General features: G+C 40.4%; 1 protein-coding gene across 2 annotated transcripts in view; it reads right to left on the bottom strand.

The window, feature by feature from the left end:
* Positions 1-14,184, bottom strand: part of LOC307029466 (E3 SUMO-protein ligase PIAS1-like) — a 54,491-nt gene that overhangs the window by 5,261 nt on the left and 35,046 nt on the right. For both annotated transcript variants that reach the window (XM_079665532.1, XM_079665533.1), the window contains exons 3-12: positions 11,120-11,204; positions 10,874-11,012; positions 10,616-10,750; positions 9,214-9,319; positions 8,569-8,642; positions 7,927-8,087; positions 7,026-7,162; positions 6,420-6,639; positions 2,041-2,180; positions 1,779-1,819 (exon numbers count right to left, since the gene is read on the bottom strand). In XM_079665532.1, the coding sequence (XP_079521658.1) occupies positions 1,779-1,819; positions 2,041-2,180; positions 6,420-6,639; positions 7,026-7,162; positions 7,927-8,087; positions 8,569-8,642; positions 9,214-9,319; positions 10,616-10,750; positions 10,874-11,012; positions 11,120-11,204 (1,238 nt within the window). The remainder of the gene's footprint in view (positions 1-1,778; positions 1,820-2,040; positions 2,181-6,419; positions 6,640-7,025; positions 7,163-7,926; positions 8,088-8,568; positions 8,643-9,213; positions 9,320-10,615; positions 10,751-10,873; positions 11,013-11,119; positions 11,205-14,184) is intronic.

The following is a 14,184-nucleotide window of genomic DNA, read 5'->3' as shown; positions in this document are numbered from 1 at the left end:
AACCTACTGGCTGGGTTTCGATTTGAGTCTGAGAGCAGGTCACAAAGCATTTTTGTAATAAATGTTGTACCAGCGAGTTCAAATAAAACAAATATTAAAGAAGTGTTGAGAGCATATTATGATGGTGTCCCAAGTGAGGGATAATGTGCAGCGAGGCACATTAAGCAATAATAAAATACCCAGGAGAAAAATGCTAGTTGTGAACACATAGTTGTTTAAATCATTATATGAGTATTTAAGTTGTATGTTGAAATGTACTAAATTAAACTAAACTTAACCAATACATCTGATTTAATGGCTAATGTTGAATTACGAGGAGATATTAATTCTGTATGTAGAATAACCAAACTACAAGTTAAATCAGCTGGAAAAACAAAAGTACCCTGCCGGCATGAGGAAGGTCTTTAACAAGTCAGTATTGTTACTTTGCTTTAATGGTTAAGGTTTGTTGGCTACAGCAGATTAATAATGGTAATCTATTTTTAGCCCCTGTGTATTGATTTTATTTTCGCACTAACTGACTTAATGTCATCTTTGTACCAATCGCAGTTGAGATATGACTAAATTCACAAATGATAATTGAGGTCACCCATTTCCATATCTCAGGACTGTCAGCAGCTTTGTGAACGGGTATTCAGGGAACACTTTGAGCAAGGCTGCTTTTTTGTGCAATTTAGTATTGCAGATATGATGCTTTGTGAAAATGTTCCCTGTTTGAGGCTAGACCAAAGACCAGACATTAGGAAGTTCAGACAGCATGACTATTCATTACTGAATGTGTCCCATGAAGAATCAAAGCATCAAAAATGAGAATATACTATGAGATTATTTACTAATCTTTAGTGGCTACGCAGGTAGTTTGGGTTTTGTTTAGTCCGTGTTTCAAGATATTAAAGAGTAGCGTCTTTCCAGAAGCAATTTATCTTTTGTCGACAGAAATGCTGCTTACAGTCTCCGGGAGAATCATGATCCAATAAAAACGGTTCACAGCAAGGGGAAATCGCCAGGGCAACGGGGGTTGCTGATTCTGGAAAGGTAATTGCTGTTACATTTTTAAAATGTAATTTTCTCAAACTCTCTGAAATTCTATTAAAGCTTACTGTACTGTATCTGAAATCTCAAAAGCAAAAGGATCTAAACATCTAGATACAGTGTCCCATTAAAAGAAAATTGCTTTGTTGTTGGTAATGTGGGATAACCAACCCTTTATAAAAAACATTGTAGATAATAGAAATCAAACGGAGAAGATTGACAGATGAGGATGTCAGAAATCAAGCAACAACTGTATTTATGTTCGAGCGCCTCGGAGCATTCAGCCCCCCAGTAACCGGTGGGTAACGACCATCATTTGTCAAACGTCTCACTCTCATGTCTCCTTTAAATAGCCCGTAGAGACAGAAGCAGACAGTGACACAGTTAGAGCGTGTAGCAGCAGACTGTCTCACATCTTATGGCCACAATACCCTAAAAATCTCTATTCTTTATTTCATTCTGAAGCGTTTGACGCTGCATGAAAGATCTTTGCTCACTGCAGAGAGGAACTTTTTCATCAGATAACACTGAAGATTCTGATTCTGATTCTGACACACCGGCTTCTGCTTCACTGAAAACAAAAAGGATCCGGAGGGTAAACATTACATTACTTGTTACATGCTTTTATCCAAAGCGACTTACATACTCAATACAGGGGGATTTGAACCTGTGACCCCCTGATCCGAACACCAACTCACAACCCACTGCGCCACACACCTCCCCAAACTCAGTGATGTTTTACATACCTGATGATTGTCACCTTGAAGAAACGAGAAGAAGCTCAACTCTGGAAATCAAGCACAGGCAGAATAATGGTGAACATCAATACCAACCGATATCAAAGGTGCAAATGCATAATGTTTATTTAAAGTTACTAAAAGCTGGAGTTATATTATATAGCTGAATGTGTCTAATGGTATTTTCAATCAGATGCATTTAATAAAACCCAGCATTAGATATTTTGCTGAATAAAAACAATACAGTACATTTGACCCCTTAAACGTTTACCTGACAGGTCGGTGGGGGTGTGGTAGTACGGTCTGTAGTCCTGAATGAGGGGGGGGACAGGAGGGATGTAGCTTGTGTCCACGGCAGGCATGCTGGGAGTGCAGCTGACAGGAGAGACCTGGTGGTGCAGGTTCAACACCCTGCAGGCAGATACAGAGGAAGAGGTTTAGAGAAGAAGCAAATGAATCTATAATAAGGCTTTGCTTTCATTTCACATGTATTTGATAGGACAGAGGGCGGCTCGTCTCCTCCTTTGAACCTGGAAGCACAATCCTCTGAACAGTCACATGATTCATAAAAGTCAAATGAAGCAGCAGAAGTTTCCAGATGTTCATTATGTATTTGAATTCGTAAAGATAAAGCAGCTGTTTCAAAAGGTGTTTCGTAACTAATTCCTCAGAGTTGTTGAACATTGAAACACAGCAATCTCTTAGGCTTGCGTTATTGTAATTTGTTTCAACTATGGCTACATAGACTGAAGGCTCACTCAAAGCTTGTTTTTGCATATACAGTGGGGCAAAAAAGTATTTAGTCAGCCACCAATTGTGCAAGTTCTCCCACTTAAAAAGATGAGAGAGGCCTGTAATGTTCATCCTAGGCATACCTCAACTATGAGAGACAAAATGAGAAGAAAGAAAATCCAGAAAATCACATTGTCTGATTCTTAAAGAATTTATTTGCAAATGATGGTGGAAAATAAGTATTTGGTCACCTACAAACAAACAAGATTTCTGGCTCTCACAGACCGGTAACATCTTCTTTAAGAGCCTCCTCTGTCCTCCACTTGTTAACTGTATTAATGGCACCTGTTTGAACTTGTTATCAGTATAAAAGACACCTGTCCACAATAGGGCTGCAACAAACGACTAATTTGATAATCGATTAATCTATCGATTAATGAAACGATTAATCGATTATTCAGATCGTTAAGGTTTTAACTGTATTACTACTTATATCGATACTGCTTATGGATCCGGTCCTTTTAACGATAGTATTAACGGTTCTTTTGACAAGAAAAAAGGTAAACTAACTAAACAAATTGTGAACAAAACTAACATTGCTTTTTATTTTAATTAAATGCATAATATTTCACATCAAAAGAAACAACAATGTTTTTTTTCCGTCTGAATGTGGTGCACTTTTGCTAAATGTTTAGACAAATTGCTCGTTTTACCGCCCTTATATGATAAACTTTTATTGCACTTTTGGAACGAGCATTGTCCACATCGAGACGGCTAAAGTTTAACCACACCTCGGAGCGCGTTCTCTTCGCCATCTCCTGCGTGTGTGTGTAAACTGCCCCGCCCCCTCGCATGCAGGCGGGGGAGAGATCTCTTGTCTGAATTGGGAAGATCGAAAATACATTATAGACGCATTTTGTAGTCATATTGCATATTAGAAACTGAGTTGGCGACACTAAGACTGCGATATAATGTTTATGTAGCAATAATACATATGACATATGTTTTAAATGTCTCCTGTACCGATAAAAAGAGCGATAACGTTGGAGCTTAACGGGGTGTAGAACACATGTGATGACGTCACCAACGAATCGACGACTGAATTAGTTGCCAACTAATTTGGTAATCGATTTTAATCGATTAAGTCGATTAGTTGTTGCACCCCTAGTCCACAACCTCAAACAGTCACACTCTAAACTCCATTATGGCCAAGACCAAAGAGCTGTCAAAGGACACCAGAAACAAAATTGTAGACCTGCACCAGGCCGGGAAGACTGAATCTGCAATAGGTAAGCAGCTTGGTGTGAAGAAATCAACTGTGGGAGCAATTATTAGAAAATGGAAGACATACAAGACCACTGATAATCTCCCTCGATCTGGGGCTCCACGCAAGATCTCACCCCGTGGGGTCAAAATGATCACAAGAACGGTGAGCAAAAATCCCAGAACCACACGGGGGGACCTAGTCAATGACCTGCAGAGAGCTGGGACCAAAGTAACAAAGGCTACCATCAGTAAAACACTACGCCGCCAGGGACTCAAATCCTGCAGTGCCAGACGTGTCCCCCTGCTTAAGCCAGTACATGTCCAGGCCCGTCTGAAGTTTGCTAGAGAGCATTTAGATGATCCAGAAGAGGATTGGGAGAATGTCATATGGTCAGATGAAACCAAAATACAACTTTTTGGTAAAAACTCAACTAGACGTGTTTGGAATGAGAAAGAAGGCTGAGTTGCATCCAAAGAACACCATACCTACTGTGAAACATGGGGGGGAACATCATGCTTTGGGGCTGTTTTTCTGCAAAGGGACCAGGACGACTGATCCGTGTAAAGGAAAGAATGAATGGGGCCATGTATCGTGAGATTTTGAGTGACAACCTCCTTCCATCAGCAAGGGCATTGAAGATGAAACGTGGCTGGGTCTTTCAGCATGACAATGATCCCAAACACACCGCCCGGGCAACAAGGGAGTGGCTTCCTAAGAAGCATTTCAAGGTCCTGGAGTGGCCTAGCCAGTCTCCAGATCTCAACCCCATAGAAAATCTTTGGAGGGAGTTGAAAGTCCGTGTTGCCCAGCGACAGCCCCAAAACATCACTGCTCTAGAGGAGATCTGCATGGAGGAATGGGCCAAAATACCAGCAACAGTGTGTGAAAACCTTGTGAAGACTTACAGAAAACGTTTGACCTCTGTCATTGCCAACAAAGGGTATATAACAAAGTATTGAGATGAACTTTTGTTATTGACCAAATACTTATTTTCCACCATAATTTGCAAATAAATTCTTTAAAAATCAGACAACGTGATTTTCTGGATTTCTTTTTCTCATTTTGTCTCATAGTTGAAGTGTACCTAGGATGAAAATTACAGGCCTCTCTCATCTTTTTAAGTGGGAGAACTTGCACAATTGGTGGCTGACTAAATACTTTTTTGCCCCCACTGTATATCCTGTGGTTAACAATGTCTTTAGCGTTTCGGCTCCATGAGATATATACGCCATGCCCAAGTCATTATATCACGAAGCACCCTAACAGCAACACTCAGCGCTGCCCATGTTTGTGATCAGCTAAATGTTTAGAATTCAATCAGAGTTTAGGACTGTCTAATCAGGCAACTCTTGCGGAAGATGATGCGCCGACTTAGAAAAAAAATAATGCTGCTTTTATCAACTCTGAGAGATGGAAGCCATTTTGTGCAGAGTGTTTATAGTTAAGAGCAGCCAGGGCTCCTTTGCTGATTTTCATTTGATGTGAGAAGGCCTAAAGACTAAATACTTTTTTTCCCCACTGTACGTGACTCAGATCTGTTTATTACTGAAAAGCACAAATGATATGTAATCTGATCTTTTCAATTCTGATTCGTCACTTAATATGTTATACTTATTTCTGATAAATCATATTTAATGCATTATTTTCATATAAAGGACAGCTTTGAAACTGTAATACCCAAAGAGAGAGAGGCGTGAATCAGAACAAGAGCCAACTCAAACGCTTCCTTTTTGCAGTTCGTAAGAAAATGAAAAAAGAGCGTTGACCACATATTAAAAGTGAACTAATGTAAGCTGCAGATTACAAGTCAAATATTTAGCTTCCACTGGCTGTAAATCGTTTGGAGATGTAGTTCACGTTTCCCGATTTGTATATACATAAGCTTCCACCTTCTAAATACATTGAAACTGTGCATCTCATAACATGGTCAATGGTCAAAATGAATAGTAACAGGGGCGCCCAAAAAAGCTCTTCCCCCTACCTCTGTTTGTCAGCTGGAAGAAGTTTCCAATCCTTCTGATCCTGAGAGGTTTGTGAAGCATTTACTGCTGTCTTGACATTTATATACATATTGAATTACGATTGGCTGAACTTTAATCCTATGATCCCGATTCTTATGTGCCATAAAACGATTGTGTGTTTTTTTGAAAGTCAACCATTTCTAGATGTAAAATCAAATTCACTTTCTGAAAAACTCCTCAGTCAGCACTCTCTGCTTTCCTCTGTGGGCGCTGTTCATTTGTGAAAAGCAACTTGTGTGTTCAAGTGCAAAACTCGTGAATTTGTAAACATCTAAATGAATAAATACCCATCTGAGCAGCTAAAATATGCCTCATTTACCCATTTAACTAAATGTGCAGGTTTTCTTTTTAGCCTTTATTTATACGGGTGAAAATGTCATTGAGACACATGGTCTTATTCTCAAGAGAGACCTGTTCAGTGGTAACACTACCACGCAAAGTTACAGACAGACAGGAAACTAAACACAGAGGCAACAATCACATAAAACATCGTAAAAAGTCATTGATTATTCACATGGTGTGTGTGTGTGTGTGTGTGTGTGTGTGTGTGTGTGTGTGTGTGTGTGTGTGTGTGTGTGTGTGTGTGTGTGTGTGTGTGTGTGTGTGTGTGTGTGTGTGTGTGTGTCTGACCCTTTGTTGTGTGGCGGAGAGGGCGGGGACATGGAGGGACACGGTCTTTTGGGCGGAGGAGGAAGTGGCGGCGGTGGCGAAGGCGGTGAATCCTGGCTCTCGTCTTCTGAGGAGCTGTCCAGCGTCAAGTCGATCACCTCCACCTTCTGTCTATTGCTGCTGTCACCGTGGCTGTTGGACGAGCCCCGCTGGTCCGAGCCTGCAGACGTCCGACATGAACCTGGAGAGCAGCCGCCACATTGTTATAGTCACTGTGCTCATGTTTATCATTTCCTGAGGCTGCAGAGTGAAAAACAAACCACCGCTGAATACTGTAACTGTGCTAAAATGCAGACATACAATTGTCCCCTGCTCTCAAATGAATAACAGTGTTTGTTACTATGGAGACAGGCAGTTTATTCAGTGGCATCATGATTGATGCCCCGCCAAATTAAAACTGACAACGCATACACAAAGAGGGGATGGAAATGCAGGTTCCAGTTGCCATGTGTGTGTAATCCTAACTTAATTACTTTCAGGCTTTTCTCCCTGCCTTCATGTAGAAGCAGCCTTTCTCTTTTTTAACCCCGCCCTGTCCCCCTCTTCATCCCTCATGATATGCCTCACCATCCAGCCCGTTGCTATAGGAAGCAGAGGAGACCTCCTGCACTTCCCTCTTAGACCTCATGGGGGCCCAGCTGCCATCCTCCTTGAACTGGATCTCATCACAGTCCATGCAGCTGTTGAGGATCTCCACGAAAAGCCTGAAACAAACATACACGTCATACAAAAACTATTTGAAAAAAGTACACACAAACAGAAATTGGTTTTATTCAAACAAAGGCTGAGCAAAGAATGTTCACTTCTACAGAAAATGAATCTACTCCAAAACTGTTTTTTTAATGAGATAATAAACACCTTTCTTTTTTATATCACATACTATCCCTCTTCCTTCAGGATTTAAAGATAGCCGAGTGAGTGTTTGTAACATAAACATATGCATCGAGGATGGAAGAAAATGCTGCAAGAGTGGTTTGAAAATAATTGCGGAGACATCTTTTCAGTGACCCAGTTTCTCCAGTGAATTCAAGCCGACCATAGCAAATCCACAAGATGGCATCACACAAACTTAGAGTCATCCTACAGCAAATACCAAGTCCATTCCATAATGTTTAATCCTTCAAATGGCTTCAAAAGAGGAGATTTAGATAAGTTGTGTTTCTGTGAAGCTCTAGGTTTTGAGATAAATCAACATAAATCACAATGTATCAGTGTACAAATTGGCTAATGAGTAATGTAGTGACAAAAGTGTTAAGATCAGGTTAACAGCTAATAGAGGTTTACAGCTAATGCAAAACAAATGAATGAGTGTATAAAACCCAAACATGCAGCTGAAATGCGGCAGACAAAAAGCTTGTAGTCGGACATGGGGCCCTGTTGGGTTTTAAGGTTAATGGTTCTGAACATCTATCGCATCTATTCTGACGGGTGGTTGCAGGATGGGGGGATGCCGGGTTGAGAAACGTACCCGTCGATGATGAGGTGTTCGTAGGGAGCCTTCTTGTCGCAGACAGGACACACCCAGGTGGGCTTCTTCTCGTTCATCTGGATGTACAGTGTGGCGTCAAAGCACTGCAGGTGGGAGCATGTCAGCGCCCGGCATGGGATCATCAGCCGCATCTTCCCCAGCTGCAAAGTGTACAAACACACACACACACACACACACACACACACACACACACACACACACACACACACACACACACACACACACACACACACACACACACACACACACACACACACACACACACACACACACACACACACACACACACACACACACACACACACACACACACACACACACACGCACGCACACGCACACGCACACGCACACGCACACACACGTTTAGTCAGAGCATGAAGAGGACACACACAGCAGGGATGGAGAGCATGCACACGTCACAAATATGCTAAACCCACATGGAGAAGGTGCATGATGGGGGAAGAGAAGACATTTGAAAGGTGGATGAGGTACACAACACATATTTGAGGGCATATAGGCAGGTTGAGACACATGCAAAGAAAATAATGGACGGACGTGTCTTGGCATGACTAAATCTCTAAACACTGCTGTGAAGTCACGAGGAGCAGGGAGCATGTTTACCGGGCAGAGCAGCGACACTCGAAGGCTGGTCGTGGCTATTTCACTGTCTGGGTCTGCTGTGAGCTTCTCTTTGACTGCAGGAAGAAGGGAAACACACACACACACACACTCATACGTGAGCAAGGACCAGACAACAGGTTTGTACTTCTTGAATAGGTGATTCAAACCGAGGTAATGAATAATGTTGGAGAGAAAGAGCTCCTCATGCTGACGTAGGCTCCTCTGCACCTGAAGCTTCTTATATCGCTCACACACAGAATGAGATTCATACAGTATAGATGTGGTTTTTAAAAATCTGGGGTTTTTGAGTTTCAAACTTTGCTGCGCACAAGATAAACAGAAGGATTCATTTATTTCAATGTAAGGGAAGACTTTCTACAACGAAATGCAAGTTACATTTAAACCAAATCTTTCTACTATTCCAATCTGTGGCGCTAATGGAATAGGCACTGGTGAGTTATAACACTTTTTTTATTTGACCAATTATTATTTGATTACAAAGAGAACAAACACACCAAGGAGTTTGAATGATGAATCAAATCTCAAATGTGTATTTGTCATGTCTGGCCAGTGCCTGATCAGCTTATATATAAGGTAAATATTGATCAGTGCATCTCTCTAAAAAAAGAAAAAGACCATCCTTACTGAGAGCTCTGGAGTGGTCGGGGTTCCTGATGCCTTTGGCTCGTAGTCTCTGTAGCAACACTGTGGACGACTGCTGCTTCACCAAGTAAACTGCCATGGAGTAACTCTGAGGACACACATTAATGCAGGAAATAATGTCAGCATGGGCAGAATACAACTTTAAATCCCACCCAGAGACGCTTTTTTGTTTTTCACTTTTTGGTCAAAGCTCTAGGCCAGCACAGAGAGTGACTTCTAATGGTGTGACTGGAGGTGATTCAGCAGGCGGGATGTTTTTGTAACGTTAAGTCGATCCTCGTGCTCTGAGACAAATGTATGTTCAGCCATGTGTACGGGAGCACAGAGGAGAGGAAGACATTTGAGGTCAGCATGTACTTTCATGTTGAGATGGTTCTTCTACTGCCATCTCTACAACAGCCTCAAGCTAAATATAAGTGAGCATATGAGATAATAAAGTTATTGCAAGATAAATGTACATTTATTGGGTCTAAAAGGGGGATTTTGTCAATAACTGTGCCTTGACTGAGCTTGCCTTTTGACTCTATACGGTTATACGCACAGACTTTCTGAAGTTTTATGTTTCATTACTCTACACTATTTAATGTTATTTTGGCTGTCTGAATCATGAGTCAAACTGCATCCCACAAATTCAACCTAATAGAACCATTTAATCCCATAAACACTGCAGCTAAAAAGTGTAATTATAGAATAGAAGTCTGCTTTAAGTGTACATTCATTTCCTACAAACTTCAAAAACAACATGTAATCATCAATTAGCATTTCGATCAGGGTTAACAAGAATTTGCATCAGCAAATTTCTTAAGATAAAGAGGTCATATTAATATATTGCGTTATATAAAAGGCGTGTAAAGCTTGGACGGTATAGATGAAATGATAAATCAGTGATTGTCTCATTACCATAAATGGAAAGATCTGATTGAAGATGATAATCAGTGATGCAAACAATTGCTCTGTCTCAACATTAAGTATATAAAACGACGAAAAAGAACCATCATCAGTAACCGAAGTCTGAAGTGATGTCTCCAACCCCAACGACAGTCAGCCAGCAAATCAATATATTTAAGTAGCCATTGGCAGCGAATGTTTAGTCATGCTACCTAAATTGATATAGTTACATTTAAACTTGGTGTAAATACTTGTCTTTAGCATCCTTTTTCATCCTAAATTGTTTCATAAAAATACTTATTTTTTATTATCCGTATATATATATATTTTGTACCTACTTTGCAACTTGTTTTTTTTAGATAGTTTATGTTCGCACCACCAGATACCAAAGCAAATTCCTTGTATGTGTAAACGTACCTGGCAATAAACTTGATTCTGATTGTTACCTGCTAACTGTCATTGGTATGAAAGTGTTCCTTGACTCTCTGGTTCTTACCCTTCCGATCTCAGCGGTCCACGACACCACGATGGTGTTGGGCACGGTGGTGGACAGTCTGACCAGAGAGGTAATGTTGATGGGCCGGCTCGGCCGCTTGGGCTCTACGCCGTTTTTGGTTGGAGGAAGATAACCCTACATGAATATCAGAGGGGAAAGGATGAATATTAGCATTTCTGTTGTGTTTATTAAAAAGTCAAATAGTAATGAGAATGGGTTCAACACTAGCATGCAAGAGTTACTGAGAGTACTCCTCACCGGAAGGTTACATGGCTTCCCGTTGACTTTCACACACAGATTGGGTGGAAAATGGTCTTCCTGAGGACAGCTCGTCTCCGACAGGCAAAACCGCAACTGAACTTGAACTGAGAAATCACATGTGGTCCCCGAGATGTCCCTTCGAGCACAGGAATACAAATATCACCACATATCTACAGAAATCATGCTCAAGTATGAATTATTCATGAACAGCATGCTGCACTGACGGAGCGGTGTTCATCTTACATCGAGCTGCTGATCTGCTGGACTTGTTGTGGCGTTAATGCAAAGGCGAAACACGTCTCCTGAAATCGCTGGCTGTTGTCTGACGCTGCAGAGACAGGAAGACAGGAAAGAGAGATATGTTTAATACCCGGGAAAATCAGAAAGAGGGAGTTGGAGAAGACAAAGCCTCAGCAAATGAGACCAAGCATTAAAGTACAAGTAAAATACAGTTAATCAAAGTTTTTAATCTACGGAAGTAAACATTAAAAGAAGACAAAAAAGAAAAAATGTGTGCACAGCTATGCATTACTGACGTAGACAGGCATCCAATTAGTAAGAGCTTAAGAACACCTGGACGTCAAAACCACCTCGCACAGAGGTGAAATAGAAGGGTGTGTGTGTGTGCGTGAGTGAGTGTCTGTGATTGGGTGTGTGTGTGTGTGTTCTATTTATAGGTCCACTGAGAGGTCCTGGAAATAACTGGTGTGCTAAAACAGCCCCCACTGAAGAGACAGCAAGTTTGCAAAGGCCAGAAAAGTTTGAGTGTACATGTTAGACCGAGGTTAGCATGTAACAAAGAGCTATACGGTTTGAAACCTGGTGGTGTTTTGCTATTTGTACTTAAAGGTAAAGGACAACCTTCTAGTAAATAAGCGTATACACTTTCTCACTGAGTATTGGATGAAAACATTGCAACCGCTATTGTTTCTGCTCAGGATGAAGCTAAAGGTTTAAAGCAATTAGCTTAGCTTAGCAATATGACTGGAATCAGGTAGCAACAGCTAGCTTGGCTCTGTCCAAATGTAAACAAATATATTTTGTGTTTGATCTGGCACTATGTCAGTCATTTCCGTAGCTTCCACTTTTAGGTGCACTTATTAAAGAGGATGTCCTGAACAGAGAACATTGAAAATACAGACAGAGGGCAGGGTCTTTGCAGATACTGACTTAGTAAAGACTTAGTGTTTGTATAAAACTATACATTATTTATTCACGTCACACAAAAAATGGACAGGATACATTTTTCTACCGACAGGACATATGTTATGCTCTAAGTATATATATAAAGAAAGTTAACTTGAATACTCTAAATCATCTTTTTTTATTTAGTTTTTTAAATAAATATTTTAACAATCCAAAATTGAAGATGCAGGCAGGCTACAAATGAGCCAAACAGCATGTTGACATGTTATGGGACAATTTGTGTTATATAGTTAATACACTTTAGAAAAAATGTTTAATGATTTTATTTTGTCATTATATTGAGATAATAAGTCAGTGGTGGGTTTGCTCACCCACGCAGCACTAAAGATATATTTTTTACATGACCATTGTTGCTTTATTCAAGGTCAAACATGTCACTCTTTAGTTCTGTTTTGTCTTGTGTAATTGTTTATTTCTGCTCTTTTATACTTATAATTATGTTCAATCATTTGTTTTAAATCCTGCTGCAAGAAAACATTTCCCAATTTGGGATTCATTTATCCCAATGACCTAAAAAGAAACCTCTATATTTTATATTTCGAGTAGTTAGCCATATTCTTATTTAATGAACGTGTGTGCATGAATGATCAACACACCGAGCAGGATAGAGAAGGTAGAGGTTATTATAGTTCATGTGTGCCGTTGAGGGGGGAGATTACTGGACCAATCAGGTTCCCCCTCTCATCAGCCTTTCAAACAGCCATTTATCTACCCAGTAAGGACCCCACCCTCCCACCCACATGGTGTATCATTTGTATGGCATGTACTTATTGTATATTCCTTCTCCTTCGGAGTGGCAGCCTGTGTTCTGCAGAACACAATCATAAGCACCAAGTGTGCTTTCGAACAACAGTCTTCCTCCTCTCCGGGCACACAGGCTATAAATAGAAAGTGCTCTCTCACTCTCGCTCACCCTGTCCTCTCTTGCTCTCTCTCTTTCTTTCACTCTCCCCCATCATTTCTCCATCGCTCTATATCTCACTCTCCCTCCCTCCCTCCCTCTCTTGGCAGTAGACTCTTTTTTTTCTTGTGTTTGAATGTGTGCTGAGGAGAGATATGAGAAGGGTTGAAATGAGCTTGGATTGATGCCTTCCTCTTTCTCACAAACACACAAACTGACTTTTACCCCAACACACACACTTCTTCAATATGTGAAATGCATACACCGTTTGTTTTTTAAGGATATCAGACCTGAATCATTTGCTGGTATTGAATGATCGATAACAGTTAGGTACTGAAACCCAGCAGGAAATGCAAAGATTTATATTTATACATGATCAGGCATGGTTTAAGTTGAGTCATGATTTTGCCACATTATGCAGTTTTTCAGTTTGTGTAGCTGCTTATGCTAGAAAACATTTTGTTTGTCAGTAGCTGGTTAGCTAAGCAGCGCATAAAGACTGAACAAGCTCCAGATCAGCTTCTATTAAGCTCAGTAATGAGTTATCATCCAAAAGTGCGAGGGCGGGGAGTTGTTGATTTGTCAGATGACTTCCTAGGGAGTTGTTTCCCTGTTTACAGTGTTTATGCTAAACTAAGTGGCTGGTGGCTCCGGCGTTATTTCGAACTATGTATTACTGCTTTTTAAATGTCAGCGATGATACAACATTCATCATTATTAATACAAATATTTCTTGCTATACATTCTAAAAGAAGCTTTGGTAGATCTTTGAAAATACATGAACTGCATGAATGACTTTGGATCATTTAATACATATAATTAGAGGAGGCTTAGTTTGATTTTATGACATGTAGTTGAAGCAGAAACTCATTAGTTGAAGTCAATTGAAATTATTAAGTTGATTATATCTCATACAGAATGTAATTTCAATGAATGAAGTGTCTATTTAACTTCACTGAAAGACGCCACAAAATGACTGATGCTATAAGCAGAAATGTCATTTCAGTTATGGAGCACATTTCTGCCACAGCTCTATCTAATCTTGTTTCTGCTTGGTGGTGCTTATTAGATCAAGAACATGAATGAATAAGTGGGACACACATTTTCACAGGTGTAATTAAAATGAACAAACAAGAGCTTGTATCAGTGCAGTGGCTGTGTGTCATTCACTACCAAGAGTTTGTTTTGATTAAACATCGCT

The sequence above is a fragment of the Notothenia rossii genome (assembly GCF_949606895.1).
Source record: "Notothenia rossii genome assembly, chromosome: 2".
NCBI classification, from domain to species: Eukaryota; Metazoa; Chordata; class Actinopteri; order Perciformes; family Nototheniidae; genus Notothenia; species Notothenia rossii.
This window is presented reverse-complemented; position numbering and strand designations above follow the sequence as displayed.